Source organism: Triturus cristatus, chromosome 2_1 (assembly GCF_964204655.1).
Source record: "Triturus cristatus chromosome 2_1, aTriCri1.1, whole genome shotgun sequence".
NCBI classification, from domain to species: domain Eukaryota; kingdom Metazoa; phylum Chordata; class Amphibia; order Caudata; family Salamandridae; genus Triturus; species Triturus cristatus.
In genome coordinates this window covers 173,322,050-173,344,067 of record NC_140581.1, presented here as the reverse complement: position 1 = coordinate 173,344,067, position 22,018 = coordinate 173,322,050, and the positions used below count along the sequence as shown (strand labels likewise).

General features: G+C 47.1%; 1 protein-coding gene across 3 annotated transcripts in view; it reads right to left on the bottom strand.

The window, feature by feature from the left end:
- Positions 1 to 22,018, bottom strand: part of ARK2N (arkadia (RNF111) N-terminal like PKA signaling regulator 2N) — a 269,417-nt gene that overhangs the window by 58,399 nt on the left and 189,000 nt on the right. For all 3 annotated transcript variants that reach the window (XM_085629249.1, XM_085629231.1, XM_085629240.1), the window contains one exon: positions 8,552 to 8,678. In XM_085629249.1, coding sequence (XP_085485375.1) covers positions 8,552 to 8,678 — 127 coding nt within the window. The remainder of the gene's footprint in view (positions 1 to 8,551; positions 8,679 to 22,018) is intronic.

Genomic DNA, 22,018 nt, shown 5'->3' with positions numbered 1-22,018 from the left:
AGTGCCTCATTAAAGGGCAAAAGGGGTGCAGAGGTGGAAGCCCCAGGTTGAAGCACTTTGGTCAGGAGATTAGTCCTAACCTGCACTGAGGGCAGCTCCAGTCCAAGGACCTCAGCTGCCCTCTCAACCACCATGGCATAGGACGCTCCCTCCTTGGTAGCCACTGTAGGTGGAGAGAGCATGCCAGTGTCTGGGGAAGTATTCAGACCACTGGCTTCCCCAAGTTCCCCATACCAGTCCAAAGTCTCCTCAGAGACATCCTGGTTCTTTAATGGGTCTCCAGACTCCTCCCATTCCTCTCCTAAGCCCAGGACGTCCACAAAGTGTTCAGGCGACAACATAGAACCCCTGGGTTCTGTCGACGTCAGAATCTGTGTCACTAGACCCCGTGTCGTCGGGGATGAGGATGGGGCATGTGCTGACTTCGGGTTCGACACCGGGGAAGGTCACGCATGCATGATTGGCATCGAACCGGATCCGAGATCGAATCCCTGAGGCCCCACCGGTGTTGTGGCCGAAGCCGACGAACCCGATAGGGCCCCACCCGATCCCGCGGGGCCCGAGGGCTCACTAACGGGATTGTTCCGCTCAAACATGCAGCGCATGGCCACGTAAAAATCTTTAATTTGAGCGGGAGCCGCGTTTTTGTACACTCTGTGTAGCACCGAGTATCTTAACAATGGACTGGCTACAAGAACTACAGTTTTAAAAACATACCTTTTCCGCAAGAATCCGCACAAGGCGACTAAAACAAAAGTAAGGGGGAGAGGTAATAACTGGAGTAAAATGGGGATACGTTTGCAGAAGGGGTGATTTGAAACGTTAAGAGCAGAACAAGTGACTGAGGGTAATGGAAGTTGTAACAAAATAAGTGGCAAAGATTCACTTAAAATTGGGAAACTCGACAGTATGTGAAATTTGGTCTGGAAAGGAAAAGTCTAAGCCTAAAATACATTCTAGAAGGTGCAGCAGTCAGACCTTTATTCCATTGGTGAAACCCCGTCTACAAAAAGCTGCAGGCCATCCTAAGTGTGTGAACACAGGGTTCACTTCTGCATACTGTAGGTTACAAGCCTTCACAGACACCCGTTAACCCAAGTGTGGAAATGTATTGGCTGAGCGCCATATTGGTTGTACAGACAATGAACGCGGCCGGTTTGGTTCTGAACATTCCAAAAAGAAACTCATTGTGGAAGTGACTAGGAGCTCTTCATTGGCTACCAATTGGCCACAGAGTAAAATGTAAAGCACTTATGATCACTCATAGGGTGGTAACAACAGATGGGCCCTGCTTATGTTCAGGATAAGATCAGAAAGTATTGACCCTTTAGAACCCTGCGATCGGCGAACTAAAATCTTTTTTGTATCCCTAGGGTTCACAAAGCAAGAGCAGGTGGTTGATCCTTCATTTTGCAAGCTCCCAATGTGTGGAATTCCCTTCCTGAACATCTTCGGTGTACCTCTTCAGAGTCCGCTTTTAAGGGTCTCTTGAAGATACATCTCTTTAAAGGCATACGACTCAGGATCTCTTTTCTTCCTTGAGACCCTACTGTCCTGATAGGGCAGTTAGACTCCTGCTCTTCATTTAACCTAGCTTCGGGTGCTCCAGGTGGAGCAGTGTTGCGCTTCCTTAACCTATTTAAATCATTCATTCATTCAACACAAACCTGACAGATGTTAGAGCTTCATGTGTAAAGCTTATCCTAGCATGTCACCGAGATACGGGCTACAGATATGGAAAGAGAAAATGGCCTATTGTTAGCACTATCTCCCCACTCACCTGATGAATAGTGGGAAGAAGTGAAGAACCAGGTAAAGGCCTGTTAGCGCAACTGACTCTTGAGAACATACCTGCATGGTGAATAGAGTTTATATTTTTCAAGATGGGCGGCCAAAATTACAGATGGCTACATTGACAGCACGCCATAACGTACTGTGTGCACAGTTATAAAAATTAAAAAAAAAAAAAAAAAAAACAGAAGCATTTAAAAAACATACATAGACCATTTCACTATCAGAAGTTCGAGTATCACACACCTCAATCAATCAGGGAATTGTAAAGCGCGCTACTTACCTGTGAGGTTCTCAAGGCGCTGGGGTGGGAGAGGGGGAGTAAGCACCTCCGTTCAGTTGAAGAGCCATGCCTCTTGAGGGTATTGGTGAAGATATTCAGAGGGGACTCGTCTGATGTCTAACTCATTCCAGGTCTTGGCCGCGATGTAGGAGAAGGCTCGTCTGCCTGTTCTGGCTCTGCAGATACGCTGGGTTTCGGCAAGGGCAGCGGATCGGAGGTTTTTCTTGGGTACATGGAATTAGATTCTCTTGTTGAGTTACTGGGGTCCGGTGTTGTGGAGGCATTTGAAGGAGTGGGTGTGTATCTTGCATGTTACTCTCTTCTCGACAGGGAGCCAGTGGAGGGTGATGTGTTCTTGTCGAGGGATGCCGAGGACGAGTCTAGCTGCGGCGTTCTGTATGGTCTGGAATTTGCGAAGCAGAGATTTGCTGATTCCGGCATAGAGTGCATTTCCATAGTCCATTCTGCTGGTTATGAGTGTGTGGGTGACTTTTTCTTGATTCGGGGGGATACTTTAAGTTTGGTTGTGAAAGCTTGGTGCAGACACTATGTAGTTGTTGCCTGTGACCTATTACAGAAGTTAAATCTTGAGCGACAGCAGTCTAGATTTAAAAACTGAGAAACAATTTATTTTTACTGTAGCCATAACCTCTCTGAAAATATGACTTTGGATAAAAGAGGAGAAAGTTTAAATTATTGCATTCAAAAATTGTACACGCATTCAAAATCTCAGAGAATTTTCTTTAGTTTATCAAACCCTTAATTATGAGATAGTAAGACAGGTGGTTACTCCATCTGCCTGCAGATTTCTCACCTTATATAGATAACCAGGGTCCAGATTTAATCCTATAACCGTTTACAAGCAAGAGATCTCAGCATCACCAGGAGGCACAAGAGGACTCCACTCAAGGGTCCAATGGCCTTGGACATGATGAGATCCAACTACATACAGTGCCTCCTCGCTTGTGCCAGATCCTACATTTGTTTTTTTCCTGGCGGCCACAAAAGCCTCTGAAGCAGGAAACTAGACAGATGTATCAACCCGAAACTACAGTGGAACCTTTCTAGTACTGGGCAAACCTCAGAAGGAGAGAAGGGGGGGGGGGGATTAATAATCTGCAGAAGATAGATTATACACCATAAAAAGTTATCTGGCACAGCGGTTATTTCTTCCCCAGACACCTAATCTTAAGAAACTGTCACAAAGCAGTACCCAACAGGTGGCACTAAGAAGTGCCAATCAGACAAGAAAATCATGCAAAACTGCCGAGGCAAACAGTTTTCCTTGGCAAACACATGAAGCAAAAACCAGGTAGCCACATAACAAACGTCAGTTACTGAAAAAAACACTGGATAGCATCCTGGATATTTTCTTGGCCCTACTAGAGTGGGCCCTAAAACATCCAGGCTGTTACCTCTTCACCACGGCATGTTCAAATTCATACAGAGTGACCTCACAAGAAAAAGTGCAGTTTGTCACAGCTGGACCCTTAATCTAAGCAAAGTCAGGGAAAAGATAATCATCCATCTTTGTCCAAGCAAGAAGAAATAATAAGAGACCAGTAACAGATTGACAGATATGGGTTGTGGACAGCACAATGGGCAAGAAGGGTAAAATGTTGTGTTAGATGGCTGGATCACCAGAGCCTATCACTATTGCCCCTGTAAGACAATGTAATGCCCATCAAAAAATTAGTCTCCAAGGTCAACAGTCACAAAAAGCAACTGTGAAGAGGCTCAAATAGTAATACGGTAAGGAATATCACAACACACTTCAGTCCCACTATCAAATAATAAAATTAGTGTGAGGCAATTTGTATAATAAACCCTTAAGAAACCTGACCAACCTAAAGTGAGAGGGGTGGTCAGGAAGACACAAGAAATGAGACCGCATGGCCAAGTAGCAATTAACAGTAGATACAGCAGACCCTACTGGGCCAGAGAAAATGCAAAGTTAAAAAATACATCAGAAAGGAGAGTCCTGAAGGAATCAAGGCTCTCCCATGACACTAAGAAATGAATTTGCCTCCGGCATCATAAATTGATTTGATTGACTAACATCAAAGACAATATCTGCAACATCTGAAGAAGATTAAATGCATTCAATTGGCACCACTCAACCTTCACACATGAAGTCAGAGCGTTTGAGGGCCGGTGGGGAGGACCAGACCAGCTTTTGAAGCACACGAACATTGAGTTCTAAAAGATCATGAAGAAACTGTAGACACTGAACAAGAGATATCAACTGGAGAGGACAAATTTATATAGCTCAATTAACAGGAGCCCCAACTATGAAAAGGAAACAATCTTAAAGTCAGAAAGAACCCATTTGTGGTCTTCCACAGACCTGTTTAAAGCATTCACCAGTGCATTCAGTTTCCATGCCAGGTGTGCTGCCACCAGTAAGGCTCCATGGACAACTACCACAGATGTAAGGCCTCCAAACAGATGTTCCTGTACCCTATTGTCCAATGATTGTCTAGCTATTGGACTGCTGTGGTATTGCCACCTGACCCTTAACAGGAGGGGCAAAGGCATTCAAGACAAGGTGGATCGTCTTCAGTTGCAGAAAGTTCATGTCCATGCAGTGTTCCCCTGGCAACCAAATGTCACAAACTCATGACCCTCAAATGGGCGCTTCAGCATAGGTGGGAGCATCTGTCACATGGTCGTCTACGTCAAAGAAAGTGGGGGTTGTCAAAACGGCAGACAGGCCAAATCGACCATTGCAGGTTTGGGGACACCATGGCACATATTCTCAAAGCAGCAGAAATGGGATACTCATCCTGTAAAATTGAAAAAGAGGATACACAAAGCCATAAGGCCCATAGGTAGAGCATTTAAAAGAGGACGATTCATCAAAGTCCTAAACATAAAGACCATATCTTAAATGTCCAGGACCCTCCAAAGGAGGAGATTGTTACAATGAAAAGCAAGAACAGAGTTGGAGAGAAGTAGGAATTGTGATGATTTACAGAGAATCCCAGAGTGTGTGCCACATAGTGAAAGATTAATGGGGTGAATTCACATTCAACATCCTGTCATCTAAGTACGTAAATACGTGAATGTAAGACTCAACTTCCATCATTGCTTTGGTCAAATCTGAGGAGTCATCTTGAGGCCAAAGGGCAGCACTGTAAACTGTCAATGCGGGAAACCCACTTTGAAGTGGAGATAGTGCCTATGAAACTGAAAGACTGGGACATAAAAGTACGCACTTGTTTGTCCAGTTCTTCTATTGGTCCACAAAAGAAGAGATACTCTGTCCGACCAGAAACTTGTGGGCGGGGAAGGACAGATTAAATTTATTGCACTGACTAAGGCTATCGCTATCTTGATGGCAGAGTTCTTGCAGCAATATTGTTTGAGAAATCATCTTGCATGTGATGTCAGCAACAAGGAGCGCACAGTGTTCAACCTACTTTGAAGTGCTCCATGGAAAAGTTTGCCTTTTCCATAAAAAGTGTTTCCAAGTCAAAGGGCAGGACTACGAGGGTCATCTGGTTATTTATGGAAAAGCCATAGAGTGCATTCAGGAATGCCTAAGTACCACCATGCCCATGAACATAAAATGTGCCTATGGTGTCAGACAACTCCAAACTGCACTTCAGATTCTGCTTGTCGGAACCAAGTTCATTAAAAAAAAAATCAAACAGGGTCCTTCTAATTAGATAGGAAGGCTGATGATAGCCACTTTGACCATCTCTCAAAGTGTGTGGACATATCACCTCAACAGTCATGTGGGATTTAAAGAAGGCAGGACAAGGCTTAATAACACAAAGATCTCCCATGCCATAGCATCAAGACACTTTGATTCAAGGTCAGGAGTGAGGTAAGCATTAGAGTTGCTTTGCCAAGGACAAAGAAAATACCAGGCTTTCCGGTGCAGGGTGGGCAGAAAGAAATTTAGGACCAATTAGGGCAGAAAGTATCTTTTGATCAACTGCCAAGAACAACAAGCACTGGCATAGCCAATAGGTCTCGCTTTTGGGACCTTGTAAGTGTTTAGCCATGCAACAGTTGCATAACTAAACACAAAGTCCCAAAAGCGAGACCTATTGGCTATGCCAATGCTGGTTTTAACTGGTGCAATCTATTGAAGCCTCACGGAGAAAAGTGATCGCGATCAAACATCAAAGCGGCCGTGCGGCAGCAAAAGTGAAAGTAATCTCGGTAAAGCGGGACGCGCGCGCCCGCGCACATGCACTGTAGGGTTAGGCTGGTAGCACTTTTTGGAGCCCTCACAAAATGTCTCACCAGACCAGCGCATGCGCTGGGTCAGGCGAGACCTACAAAGGGTGTTGGGTGTCTCCTGAAGCAGCAAGCTTGGGCTTAGATGCAGGTAGCGGGAGTTTACTGGTAGCATCAAAGGGAGGAGTACCTCCTAATTTACGCCACCCCTTCCAACTATTGCAATATGCCCCTTATGTATGGCTGTGATCGGGGTACTTAGACCTTGATTTAGAGAAAGCATTTGATACTATTGAATGGGCTTATCATTTTGAGGTCCTTTCACGATATGGCATTGTGCCCAGATACATCCGCATGATGAAACTTCTCTATGCTAAACCGATCTTAAGGGTTTTAACATGAAGTCTTGTCTCTGTACCAATAAGGGTTTGTAGAGTCACCAGTCAGGGCTGCCCCTATTTCTCACCTCTTTTTCTCATTAGCCATAGAGCCTCTAGCTCTTGCCATTCATGCTTCGTCAGGGTCATGGGGTATACAAGTACAAGCTATATAATTGGGACGAGGATGTTGCCTAAGGGCTAGGGTAGTCTATCTCAAATCTGGAGAACCGGGTTCAAGTCTCGGCAAGGACGCTCAACATCCTGTGATTCTGGGCAAATCACTTAATCTCCCTGTGCCTAAAAAATGAATGTGTCCTTGTGTAACGCAACAGTTGCTCATGTAAAGTGCTCGGATACCTTCGGGTCAAGTTTGCCATATATAAAACTCCGAATACCATATATATATATCATTATATGCAGATGATCTGCTGCTGTACGCTAGAGAGATCTGCTCTGTCCCGGGTGTCATACCTGACCTCTCTCAATTCGCACATGTATCTGGGCTGCATGTCAATTGGGGAAAGTCCTGTTTGTTCCTCTTCATTCCCAGTCAACCTGACCTGGAGATCTCAAATAATGGACCTCCTGTAACTTGACAACCATCTATGTTCCGTTATATGGGCATCTGGATTTACCATGCTGATTGGGACCTGCTCGACGGTAATTGAAGAAGGGCAATCATTTCCTTAACGTCGCAGATGTCTTTCTGGAAGACACTTGCTCTGTCAGTTGCCGGTAGAGTTTACCCTCACAAAAATGGTGGTGCTCCCGCATCTCCTTTATTATTTCACTAATCTGCTACTATATCTCCCCCGATCCTTCTTTCGCTCCCTTGAACGTATGCTTTGTGACCCTACATGGAATACATCCCGTTGTATAGTGGCACTTTCGAAACTGTACCTACCATCGACCCAGAGTGGATTGACTGTATCTAACCGGGAGCATTTTTACTTAGCGTCACAGATGCAGTGGGTGGCTCGTTGGATGGCGGGACTACACCTCTCGGACACTGCAGCAAATGGTCCTCCCTTTGACTTGGACGTTCTCCATCCATGCTAAGGACAACCTGACCTCAACCTATAATACTTCAAGTGGCCTATTGTTGCTTCTGTCGCTGCTTATTCCTCAAACATATTACACCTTGCGCCCCTGCAACTTCATTATTAGGTATGCCCAGAGGTAACAAGATGACACTGTTGGCTGAATTTTCAGCTTGGCATGCAGCAGGCCTGCATGCACTAGGAGACTTGCAACATGATGGTGTACTCATGACATGAAAGACTAAAAGGAAGAGGAGCTGAATGCTATTTTCTAGGTAACTTAAAACATGTAGGTTATGATTTACAAAAATAGAGCAGATTCACTAGGTACACTGATGCGAATATGGTCATGTCGACCAATAGCCTTGATAGTAGCCACCAGGTAGCACAGAAATGAGTACAAGACAAAGGGGAGAGGAGTTGGCCTAACGGCTAGAGCAGTCGACCTCGAATCTGGGTTCGAGTCTCTGCAATGACGCTGAACATCCTGTGATTATGAGCAATTCACTTAATCTCCCCGTGCCTTTCAAAAATGAATGTGTTCTCATGTAATGCAACTGTTGCTATGTAAAGCGCTCCGATACACGATTCGGGTCAAGTTCGCGCTATAAAAAATGAAAAATAAAGTTGGATTATAAGATTGCTTAACCTGTGGTAACCAAAATGTAGGAAAGCGGGGAGGAGAATGGTTTGGAACAGAGCAAACTCATATGGTGCAGAATATACTAATGGCCACAACAGTTTTCAACTTGCTTTGTACTGGTGAACTCTGAGAATCTAGATAGACCAACGTGGTGAGGAAAATCTCTTTGCATTAATTATATTTAGTTTCTCCATAACAAAGCACAAATTTGTTGACGTCGTACCTTGCATGTTCTTGTACTCCTACAATCTCTACTTCACTGTCTGACGTGGCTATCTTTATCTCCTCATTGGCTTGTGCAGTTCCAGAACTCAATTTCCCGCTTGTTAGAAATCCTGTGTCCAAATGACCTAGAATATGAAAACAAATGTAGTTATGGAATAAATGGTTTGCATTTGACCGCTCATACTGCATCAAATATATCAACAATGCACATAAAAAGAGTCACAAAACAATAGCTACTCAGACTACCATTCTCTGGATGGTGTTAATCAATTATGAACACAATTCATTGCAACCAGTCAACTGATTTTCATGCATTTTCACCGTGTAGCTAAATGGATTCGTAGGTGCTTATTGGGGAATATGAGCCAAGAGATGCCCATTGGATAGGAACTCTCGGAGGTGGAGGATGACAAACACTTCCAGCAAGGGGGCAAGATGCAGTAAAGAATCGAATATATGAGAAATGTAATGTACCATTGATCAGGAGAGAGGAGAGGTACAAATGAACATTAGCAGGGAGGGTTTAGAGGGACATGCTCTTCCACATGGCATAAAAAGACACCAGTTTAAAGGGTAGTCACTAACATTCTGTATGAGGCCAAAATAGAACAAGCATTTGCAATGCAATAGGTCTCGCATTTGCGAGGGTTTGAGCAATTGGCATTGTAAATGACAATGACTTATTTATGAGTTGTTTTTCATGACTGATAAATGAAAGGAATTGTCATTTACAATGCCAATTGCTTAAAGTCTTGCAAATGCGAAACCTATTGAATTGTAAATGCTTGCTAATATATGGTAGCTTTTTTACAACCATCCGTGCAGCCCTTTATAAATAAATTTCTGAGGACGCTGTCAATCCTGCATGATGGGATTAACTGCGTGCTCTTCAAGTGGTGCACTGTAGAACCAGGGAACACAAGTACAAGCACACCCTGGAGTCCCACCTTTAGGCTTTGAAGTTTTACTCAATTCATCAAACACGCACTGTGGTTTACCACATACTTAACGCCGGCACCCTCCTCTTTCCCGCCTGTGCATGCCTGCTCTCTTTAATCCAAGCCTTGTGTCTGTCTGTAATGCAACTGGTGCTGACGTAAAGCGATCCGATACCTTCAGGTAAAGTTTGCGCTATATAAAAGTACAAACAAATAAATAAATAAATTAAATAAAGCCTACCTGTAACATGTCCGTTTTTATTCTGCAAAGCCACTTGCCTTCAGGTCCCTGTACTGCATAACTGCACCAGGGTTTGGGTGACCTCAGTGGCAGGAACAATGGGTTGCGGGTCAGATACGGGTAAGGTAGCCATTGTCCTGTGGCTGCACCACAGGGTAACATTGCGAGGGCAGTCCCATGGCAGTGTAGTCCTCCGTGCAGGCTGGGCATGGGGGTTGCTGTTGGCCGACGGGAAGTGATGAGGAGGTGCCGGTTCGGTGTGCAAGCTTCCTGATACACTGATCTTAGGCAGGCTAAGGCAATTAAAAAAAACACACCAAAAAGGGTGCCTGGCTAAAGCATGCCTATTAAAGTTAAAACAAATATTGAATATGCTACTTACCAGTATGCATCTGTTCTTGGCATGTAGGGCTGCTGACATTCATATCTGTGCATAGATCGCCGCCTAGTGTTGGGTCCGGATGATTGCACATTGTTGTCCTGGAAGAGTCTTCGAAGTATCACGAGATAGGTGACTCCTCCCCTGGACCACAGTGCGCATGGGCATCCTCTCCATCCTTAGATTGTTTTTCGCCATTGTGGCAGTGATGGAGTAGATACAGTAAGTGATGACCATGCTATATAGCAATTCTGAGTGCTGCAGCCGCTACAGGCGCCGGGGAGGAGGGTGGGCAATATGAATGTCAGCAGCCCTACATGCCAAGAACAGATGCATACAGGTAAGTAGCATATTCAGTTCGAGGCATGTGGGCTGCTGAATTCATATCTGTGCATAGAATACATAGCAGTTCCTCCATTAGCGGCGGCTACCCGTGCCAGCTGCAGCAGTCTGAAAAAGAGTTTTGAGAACAGCCTGTCCTACAGCTGCCTGCTGTTTTGAGTCTACATCTACACAGTAGTGTTTGGTAAATGTATGTATAGTGGACCATGTGGCTGCTCTACATATTTCCTGCAAAGGAATGTTTCCTAGGAAAGCCATAGACGCCCCTAACTTTCGTGTTGAGTGGGCTCGTGGGGGAATCGTTAATGTGCGTTTAGCTTTTTGATAGCAAATTTGAATACATTTAACGATCCATCTGGCTATTCCTGCTTTGGAAATGGCGTTGCCCTTGTGTTGTGGCGAAAAGGCAACGAAAAGTTGTTTTGTTTTCCTAAAATCCTTAGTTCTGTCTATATAGTACATGAGGGCCCTCTTTACATCTAGTGTATGGAGCATTCTCTCTGCGACTTTTTGTGGATTTTGAAAGAAAACATGCAGTTCAATAGTTTGATTCATATGGAACTGCGATATCACTTTGGGCATGAATTTGGGGTTGGTACGTAGTACAACCCTGTTTGCGTGAACCTGTATGAATGGCTCTTGAATGGTTAGTGCCTGGAGTTCACTAACTCTTCTTAACGAAGTGATTGCCACTAAGAAAACAAGTTACTTACCTGTAACTGTAGTTCTCCAGTATTGGACCTTTCATAGATTCACATGCCTGAATCATTCCCCGTCGTCGAGACGGGAGTCTCCGGTACATAAAAAAGCTTTGCTTAGTATCATAGCAAACAGAAAAAAGGCCTAGGCCCATTTTCCTTTGCAACCCATAACCTTCGTTATGTAAAAAAGGACTAAACCAGTCCCTGAGCCAATCAGAGCCTCTCACCCTCTAGAACACTCCTGAGAGAACCTTCTGCCCTCAGATTTTCGTGCACTTGTGCAATAACACTCTTTGTGCTAAATCCGAGGTGAGCCTCTCAGGGGAGGAGGGTGGGTTGCATGTGAATCTATGAAAGGTCCAATACTGGAGAACTACAGTTACAGGTAAGTAACTTGTTTTCTTACTCCAGTATTGGAGCCTTTCATAGATTCACATGCCTGAATCAGAATAGCGAGCAGTAAATAAATGCACATTTTTTGTTACCTAGAAAGTGAATCCAGGAAACATATACAGTGTGATAAAAATGGTATCTGTAAACCAAATTCCACCTCTCAAAATTTCTTTGCAAATGGTAATACAATAAACAACCATAAAATGTGCCAACGTACATAACAAAGGAAGGAGGGATGGTAAAGAAGGCTCACCGTTACTGGATAAGGTTCCTCAGCACCGCTTCTCCCACTGCCACATCTCTCTCTGTGGCTGCATCCAAGCAGTAATGCCTGGTGAAGGTGTGTGTACTCGTCCAGGTCGCCGCTCTGCAGATATCCTGGATCGGTACTCCTGCAAATAGAGCAGTAGAGGTGGAGACTGCTCTTGTAGAATGAGCACGGACTCGTGCATTCAAAGGTCGGCCAGCTGCCTGATGACAATACCCTATGGCACTTGATATCCATCTGGCAATTCCTCTCTTTGACAAAGGGAAACCCTTTCTGGGTGCGCTGTAGGCCACAAAAAGCTGTGAAGACTTGCGGAAAGGCTTAGTTTTCAGCAAATAGAATTTCAAACAACGCTGGACATCCAGCGAGTGGAGAGCTCTTTCCGCCGCTGTTGATGGTTGTGGAAAAAATCTTTTGAGAATTAAAGGTTCGTTCAAATGAAAGTCAGTTGGAACCTTAGGGATGAATCTTGGATTAGTCCTGAGTATTATCCTGTCCTCCTTGAACTGCAAGAACGGCTCTTGGATCGTGAGAGCCTGAATTTCTCCCACTCTCCTGGCTGAAGTGAGTGCAATGAGAAGCGCAACTTTCCAGGAAAGAAATTTCAGTTCCGCCCTGTGAATTGGTTCAAAGGGCTGTTTCATCAACTGGGAAAGAACGACATTCAATTGCCAGAGAGGTGGTGGTGGTTTTATTGGAGGAAAAACTCGGAACAGACCTTTCATAAACTGCTTGATGACTCTAGCAGACCACAGAGATGGACCAGAGGCCGTTCTTCTAAAGCGTGAAATTGCAGCTAGATGTACTTTTATAGACGCATGCGCCAAACCAGACTTAGCCAAAAGCAAGAGGTATGGAATAATCTCGTGAGCTTCTGAAAGCAGCGGATGAATGTTAGACCTTTTGCACCATAAACAGAACCTTTTCCATTTCATCCGATATGTCTTGTTTGTACTATCCGCTCTAGCTCTAGATAGAATCTCTCTGCACTCCGTAGGGATATTCAGATGTTGAAATTCACGGTATTCAGGAGCCAGGCTGCTAACTGCAGAGATTTCGGATCCGGATGCAGCACTTCCCCCTGGAACATTGTCAGCAGAGACGGTATCGGCTGCAGGCAAATCGGGCGCTCCTCTGACAGTAGAAGAAGCTCTGCAAACCAATGCTGTCTGGGCCACCACGGAGCTATCAGGATTAACCTGCATGGTTCTTTCTTGATCTTCATAAGAACCCGCGGCAGGAGGGGAATTGGAGGAAAGGCGTAGGCAAAGATGCCTGACCATGCCATCAAAAAAGCATTCCCCCAAGATCCCCGTTGGGGAAGCCAGCTTGCGAAGAACCGGCATTTTCTGTTCTCCCTTGTCGCAAAAAGATCTACTATTGGAGTTCCCCATTTCTGGAAGATGTTGTCCAAAATCCCGTTGTCGATTTCCCAATCGTGACAGACAGACTTTAGTCTGCTTAGAGTATCCGCTTTGGTGTTCTGGTCCCCTGGAAGATGTTCCGCTGTAATGGATACTTCGTGTCGTAGAGCCCATTCCCATATCCACTGGGCTTCCCGAGACAGGGAGAGAGATCTTGTGCCTCCCTGTTTGTTCAAATAGTGCATTGCTGTTGTGTTGTCTGTTCTTACCAACACGGCTGCACCTTGAATCCTTGGCAGGAACGCTAACAATGCTAAGCGGACGGCTCTGAGCTCCAAAAGGTTGATATGCAATTGTTGTTCGTCCGCTTTCCAACGACCGCTGACCTGCAGATCCTGAAGGAATGCTCCCCATCCTTCCAAGGATGCATCTGTTGTAATGACCAACGGAGCTGGCTGAGTCAGGAAAGAAAGACCCTGTGAGATGTTTCGTTTTCGGGTCCACCATGTCGCCGCGTGGACCATGATCGGCGTCACTTTGATTATATCCTCGAAGGATCCTGTCGCTTGATGCCACTGAAGATCCAATTGCTCTTGTAACGGACGCATCCGTAGTCTGCAGCAAGGTACGAGGGGAATGCAAGATGACATCGTTCCCAGCAAAGACTTGTACCTGCGTACTGAAAGAGACTTTCTTTTTATAAACGCCTGGGATAGAGATATTATTCCGCGCTGTCTCTCCTCGGAGGGGAACGCTCTGTTTACCTCCGTATCCAGGATCGCTCCCAAGAAAGTTATATTTCTTGAAGGTTGTAGAGTCGACTTCCCCTCGTTTAGAGTGAGGCCTAAACTGGCAAATAGTTCTATGCAAGCCTCTGTTGACAACTGGGCTGACGCTTTCGATGGAGCCTTGACTAGCCAGTCGTCGAGGTAAGGAAACACTTGGTGTTTCTGTCTCCTTAGTACCGCTGCCACTGGAGCCAGACATTTTGTAAAAATCCTCGGGGCCGATTTCAGACCAAAAGGAAGCACCCTGAATTGGTAATGATCTTCGGCCACCACGAACCGAAGGTACTGCCTGTGTGAAGGATGGATTGGAATATGGAAATATGCATCCCGTAAATCCAGTTTGGTCATATAATCCTCTGGGTTTAACAGCAGCAGAATATCCTGGAGGGAAATCATTCTGAAGGTCTGATCCTTGAGGTAAGTATTTAGGGATCTGAGATCCAAAATGGGGCGCCATTGAAGAATGTTTTTCTTGATCAGAAAAAACCGGGAATAAAATCCCCTTCCTTTCTGGGAATTCGGTACCGGTTCTATTGCTCCCTTTCGGAGCATTGTCCGAATTTCTTGACGCATCTGATGCAAATACTCGACCTCTTGAAATCTTGGAGGTGAACAAGGGGGGCTTTCCAGAAATTCTAGAGTATGACCGAATTGAATTATCTGGAGGACCCATTGGTCCGTCGTTATCTGCTGCCAATTTTGATGATGATAGGAAATTCTTCCACCCAGGGGAATATGTGACATATGAGGAGTAAGTGTCACCAGAATGTCATTGTCTTCGGGTGGTGTCTTTCCCTTGACGACCTCCTCGACCTCTAGGAGTAGATTTTGTGAAACCTCCTCTTTGTGAATATTGTTGTTGACGATATGGTTGAGATGATGTGGAGTAGGAAGAATAACGGCCTTGTTGATAACCCCCTCTATAAGAGGGCTGGCCCCTACCACGTGAGCCACGAAAAGGAACTTTCCTATACTGCAATGTTCCCAGAGATTTCGCTGTTTCCGTATCCTTTTTTATACTCTGTAAGGCCTCATCCACATGTTTTCCGAACAGATCTTCCCCATTGAACGGAAGATCCAAGATCTTATTCTGGACTTCAGGCCTAAAAGATGTTGCTCTCAACCATCCTTGTCTGCGCAAAACCGCCGCTCCTCCCAGAGATCTGAAGGCCGTGGTCGCAATGTCCATTGCACAATCTATGACTTCAGCCGAAGTCCTTTCACCCTCCTGGAGGATTTTTCTAGCCTCTTGTCTGTCCGCTTCAGGTATGCCATCAATGTATGGTGATAGGTCGCACCACATCTGCCTATCATACCTGCCCAGGATGGCTAGTGCATTTGCTGCCTTAACCAGAAGAGCAGACATGGACGAAAACCTTTTTCCTGCATTATCCAAGCGCCTACCCTCTCTATCCGGTGGCGTGGAAATTGGAGCAGAGGGATTCCTCGACTTTTGCTGCGCCGCTTGAGTTATAACCGAGTCCGGTTTGGGGTGACCTAATAAACAAGCCGGAGCATCGGAAGGCGCTTTGTATTTTTTGTCCAGCCTAGCCAGCACTGGAGTAACCGTTGCCGGCGTCTCCATTACTTTGAGACCTTCCTCCCATAGATGACTCACAATTGGAAGAGATCTAACAGTCTTGCGAAACGGTTCTTTAAAATCATATAAAAAGCATTCTGCTTTATCTGATGACATACTGAGCGCAAATCTCTGCGCGGCTCTTTCCATCAGATTATGGAACCCTCCAATGTCCTCCGGAGGGGAATCCACAGGTCTTGGTGACGGAGATGAAGGGGACGGAATCAAATACTCATCCCATTCCTTACTAGGATCTGTTATCTCCCCTTCCTCCTGCTCTTCATCCTCAGAAGTGTCCAGAGCCGGCTGCGGCAAAGGTGTTAGTGGCCGCGGAACCGGTATCTCCTGTCTTCGCAGTGGTGTACATGGCACAGAGTGCGCCGGAGCCACTGGCATCCTTTGGGTAGACTGAGGCAAAGTATGCCTCTTCTTGTAATCATCCAACATGAACTGCAAATCCGTCAGAAGAGAAGCTGGAACACTCACCATCTCTTCCTGTTCATGTTGTCGGGGGGGGTCCTGATAACCCCCATACTCATCCTCCCAGTCATCCTCCTGACATTTAACGTGCAACTGAGAGGGGCTACTTGCATAGCCAAACGGGCCCTCATTATCCTCTTCCTGCGAATCTTCTTCTTCCAATAAATGGGATGGAACCAGAGGCGTTACCTTACTAGGAGACGTAATATCCGGGGTAATCCTTCTTTTCCTGTCAAAACCCCGCTTTTCCGGGGTTTTTTCCCTCGTCGACGAGCCCGTCGACGAGATTGCCATTTTAACCGCCGTCGACATCGTCGTCGTCGATGCCGTCGTCGACGCTGTAGACATAGTCGTCGTTGCCGCCGTCGACGATGTAGTTGTCACCGTCGTCGACGGTGCCGTCGACGATGTAGTTGTTGTCGTCGTCGTCATTGCCGTCGCCGTCGGCGCTCTCGTCGTCGACACTGCCGTCGACGATGCCATCGTCGACGAGAGTATAGGCTTAATAATGACTTTTACTTCACTCTTCGTCGTCGACGACGCTACCTTCTTCGTCGACGATCCCGTCGACGATGTAGATTTTCCTAATTTCTCCTCAGGTGAAGTAGACGCTGGCTTTTTAAGCGCATGTTTAATTTTAAGGGGTGATTTTGAAGGCTCAGAACTTGTTTTCTTTGGCTGTTCCACCCCTGAAGCATGACCCTTGCTCTCCTTTTCTTTAGTTTTAGGAGATTTTGAGGGACTGCGCTCTGAAGACCCAGCAGTGGTCTTTTTAAGAGCCTTCTCAGGTTTCTCCCCTGAGGTATGAGCCTGAGGAGATCTGCCTCTCTTCTGAGATCTCCTTGAAACATTTGACGCCTCCTCACTGTCACTAGACACGACGTCCTTCCTGGTTTTAAGTTTTTGGAGCCAAATTAGCAGTCTGCCTTCACGATCCCTTAAAGTCTTATTAGAAAAGGTGCGACATACCTTACACTCCTTCGCCTGGTGGTGTGGGTAAAGGCAGTATATACAGTCCTTATGAGGATCATCAGTATATAATCTCTTCTTTGAGCAGGTGGCACAGGCCCTAAACAAGCCTTTCTTTTCTTTATCAGCCATTCTCCTAGATGATGTAGAAATTTCAGTAGAAAAAATCACCTCAATCTAAAACCAACTGTAGAATTTGAGCAGAGCTCAAAGGAGACTCCCTAGCACAACGTGCGGTAGAAAATCTGAGGGCAGAAGGTTCTCTCAGGAGTGTTCTAGAGGGTGAGAGGCTCTGATTGGCTCAGGGACTGGTTTAGTCCTTTTTTACATAACGAAGGTTATGGGTTGCAAAGGAAAATGGGCCTAGGCCTTTTTTCTGTTTGCTATGATACTAAGCAAAGCTTTTTTATGTACCGGAGACTCCCGTCTCGACGACGGGGAATGATTCAGGCATGTGAATCTATGAAAGGCTCCAATACTGGAGTAAGAAAGCTACTTTCCAGGTGAGGAATTGAATCTCACATGAATGGAGAGGTTCAAACGGTGGACCCATTAGTCTGGTGAGGACTAAATTGAGGTTCCACACCGGTGCCGGTGGGTGTCTTGGGGGAATTAGAGTCCCTCCAAGAAGGCTTTGATGGCAGGCACTCTGAATAAAGAGAGGTGCTGCCTGTTTTGGAGATAGGCTGCTATCGCGGTTAAATGGATACGTATTGAGTTGTATGCCAGATTGCATCGGTATAAGTGTAAGAGATAACAGATGATGTTTTGAATGGATGCGTCCAGCGGGTTAATGTCATTGTTGTTGCAGTAAATGACAAACCTTTTCCATTTAGCCGCATAGCAAGCTCTGGTAGTGGGTCTCCTGGCCTCCTTGATGATATCCATACAGTCAGGTGGCAGGTTTAGGTAGCCAAACTCAGGACTTCAGGAGCCAGATTGCCAGGTTCAGCTGTTGCGGATCTGGGTGCTGAATCTCGCCATGGTTCTGCGTTAAAAGTGCGGGTTTGATCCGCAGCCTTTGATGCGGCACCACGGAAAGTTCTAGAAAGGTGGTGTACCATGGTTGGCGCGCCCATGTGGGAGCAACCAGGATGAGTGTCAGTGAGTGTTGTTGCAGTTTGCGGGCCACTAGAGGTATTAATGGCGCTGGGGGGAAAGCGTACGCAAATCTGCCGGACCAGTTCATCCATATCGCATTGCCCTGTGACTGTGGATGTGGGAACCTGGCGGCAAAGCTTTGGCATTTTGCGTTTTCGTTTGTGGCGACTAGGTCTATCTCTGGATGACCCCACTGTTGGAAGTACAGTTGGAGAACTGACGGATGTAGCTCCCACTCGTGCATCTGGTGGCTGTGTCTGCTGAGCAGATCCGCCATCTGGTTGTCCTTGCCAGGGAGGTGTTCCGCCATGAGGAATATGTTCCTCTGAATGGCCCACTTCCACATGCTCTGAGACAGATGAGACAACTGTGGAGAGTGTGTTCCTCTCTGCTTCTGTATATAGTACATGGCAGTCATGTTGTCCGTCCGGATCAACACGACTTTGTTGCACAAGTGTACTTTGAATGCCTTCATGGCTAGGAAGATTGCCATCAGTTCCAGAACGTTGATGTGCATCTTCTTTTGTTGCGTTGTCCATAGTCCCTGCACTGTGTAAGTGAGTACATGAGCTCCCCAACCCTGGAGAGAGGCGTCCGCTGTCAGTATAATTTGTGGAACAGGCTCTTGGAACGGTCGGCCCTTGCAAAGGTTTTGTGGATTCCACCAATGCAGAGAGATGTATGCCCGACCGCTCACCAACACTAGGTCTTTTAATTGGCCGTGAGCTTGATTCCATTGACGTGCTAAGCACTCCTGAAGCGGGCGCATATGTAGTCTCGCGTGCGGGACTATGAAAATGCAGGAGGCCATCATGCCTATCAACTGCATGAACACTCGCGCAGGAAGAGAGTGTTGAGGTTTGAACTTTGAGATCAGCAGTTGTATGCTGTTGATCCTCACTAAATTTGGCTGAGCTGTGGCTGCCAGAGTGTTTATGGTCGCGCCCAGGTACTGTCGTACGTGTGCGGGTTGGAGATGTGATTTTGGGTAATTTAGTGAGAATCCAAGACTGTGAAGAAGGTGAATGGTGAGGGACATGTGGCTGGCACACTGCTGGGCCGACTTTGCCTGCACAAGCCAGTCGTCCAGGTAAGGGAAGACGTGAATGTGTTGTCTCTGTAGATGTGCCGCCACTGTTGCTAGGCACTTGGTAAAGACCCGGGGTGCTGTTGTTACTCCGAAGGGGAGAACTTTGAACTGATAGTGATGGTTTTGAATAGTGAACCTGAGATTTCCTGTGTGAAGGGTGTATGGGGATGTGGAAATACGCATCTTTTAGGTCTAGTGTGGCTAGGAAGTCTCCCTGACTGAGTAGCGGGAGAACCTGCTGTAGGGTGAGCATATGGAAATGCTCTGAGAGAATGTATTGGTTGAGGGGTCTCAGGTCTAGTATAGGTCTGAGCGACCCGTCCTTTTTTGGGATTAAGAAGTACAGAGAGTACACCCCTGTCCCCTGCTGGTTGATGGGCACGACCTCTATTGCACCTTTCTGTAGCATACTTAGCACTTCCTGCTGCAATAATGCCAAGTGTTCTACGGACATAGGACGGTGCTTTGGCGGGATGTTGGGTGGAGTGGACGTTAATTCGAGACAGTAACCGTGTTGGATAATGTCCCTGACCCACCTCTCTGTGGTGATGTTCTTCCACGCTGACAGGAACTGTTGGGAGTCTCCCCCCGAGAGGTGTTATGTGGTCGGGGGGCAGGGAGAGGGCGTCACTTTGTTTTTGGGGGAGGACCTGGTGTTGCCGTAACCACGTCCTCTGCCCTTGGTGCTGGAGCCACGATATCCACCTCTGTTGGTTTTATCGTAGGTACTTTGCGTGCCCCCTTTAGTGTACTGCTGCTGTGACCCCTGACCTCTAGCTGCTCCTCTATTCCCGGGGCGACGAAAGGAGCCACTACGAAACTGCTGCATCTGCAGAGCCCCCATTGATTTCGCAGTGTCAGTGTCTTTTTTAATTCTCGAGGGTAGTGTCAACTTCAGGGCCAAATAAATAGTCTGGGTTGACCGGTTGATTCAGGATATTGTTCTGAATCTCTGGCTTGAAGCCTGAGATTCTCATCCATGCATGCCGTCTTAACATGACGCTTGTGTTGATTGCCCTCGCCGCTGTGTCGGCCGCATCTAGTGCGCACTTGAGGGATGCGTTGGTAAGGAGTTGTCCCTCTCTAATGAGGATCTCCGCTGCCTCCTTATATTCATCTGGCAAATGTTGGAGTAGGGATTCGAGTGTGTCGTAGTGGGACCTATCATACCGGGCCAGGAGTGCCTGTGTGTTTGCAATGCGCAAGATGTTCGCTGCTTGCGCTGCAATACGTTTGCCTGATGTCTCCAGCACTTTGGACTCCTTGTCTGGGGGAGGAGCATCACCTGTTTGTGAGTGGGCTCTTTTGCGAGCATTAGCAACCACCATGGAGTCTAAAGGTAACTGACCCCTAATGTACATAGGGTCTCCGGGTGCAGGCTTGTACTTTTTTTCCAATCCGGGGGTTTAGCACCCGTGCCCTGGTTGTTGCCTTAAAAATGTCTTTGGCAGGTTTGAGGACCCCTTTCAACATGGGCAGAGTCTTGACAGTTCTTTCGGAAGAGGCAAAAGTGTCCACCAAGAAGTCTTCTTCGACAGTGTCAGAATGGAGTTCCACTCCATGATTGGCAGCAGCCCATTCAATGAGGGCATTAAAGGCAGCAGTGTCCTCTGTGGGAGAGGTCTTGAGGTTATAAAGCTGCGTATCATGGGTATCTGGTGCGGTACCCTGGTCTGTGGGGTCATCCCATGCCTGATCTGGGTCTTGTAGGTGATCATCAGGATCGATATCCCCAGGGTAGGTGGTATCATCCCCTACATAGTCCTCTACTGCGTCTGCCTCTGAAGGCGTTGGAGAAAAGGACGGTGGATCCTGATGGAAGGGTTGAAGGTGTTCATGGAGCACTGGCTCTGACCCTGCGGGCAACTTGTGTTTGAGAGGAATTTTATAGGAGCCCAAACTTCTCTCTGGCGTGAGTTTCCTCTTGCGGAGCATCAACCTGCCAGTGTTGGCGTCGATAAATTGTGGCTGTGAAGGCTCGAGATCTGTTTGTCTAGTGGCTGGGGACTGTGCCCGGAGGACACGTGTCCGAATCTCGAAGAGTTTCGGCACCGTGGGCGGCGGCAACCCAAACGTAATGTTGGTCGGCGCCGAGGGGGCTTTGGAAGCCTTGTGCGTGTCGGGGCCCGACGTAGAGTGGAGGGCTGCCCGTTCTCTGATGCGTTGCAACGATGCCGAGACCTGTTGCACGGTGAACGCAGACGGCTCTTTGGAACCGATCTGCACCTTGGAGGTAGGCGTCGAAGCGCCCCCCGACTTCTCTGCAGTCAAGGGGTCATCGATCCGAAGGGAGGTATCTACGCTCGTTGGAGTCGATGACTTGGCAAGGGCCGCCGTCTTAGACGTCGACGTAGACGGGGTGGTCACCTTGACTTTGGTGGTTGGGCCAGACGTCTTCGGTGCCAGAGGCCGAGGCGCCTTGTGGGGTCCGAGGGCCTTCCTCTTTGGTTCGGCGACCGTATCCGCTGCGGTGAGCTCGGCACCGAAATCCCTTTTTGCGCGGTCGGAGCAGATGACCTTTGCCGGCGCCGAAGGATTGGAGGGCTTCGAGGCCTTCGGGCCGATCACAACCAGTTTCACTTTCGGTTTCGATGGAACTGGTGCGATGGATGGTTTCGGTTTCGCTGAAGGGAACCCAGTCGTCTTCGACAATAATGGCTCTTGCGAAATGTTCGAGGCCGGGCTTGAAGGCGGGGCCGAAGAACCGTGAGATTGATCTCGGGTAAGGCCCGAAGGCGATCCCTCGACCTGAGCCTCATGACGACGTATTTTGTCGGCCTCCGTATCGACGGGTTGGCCTAGCTCTTCGCTGGAGCTATCTTCCTCGGCCCC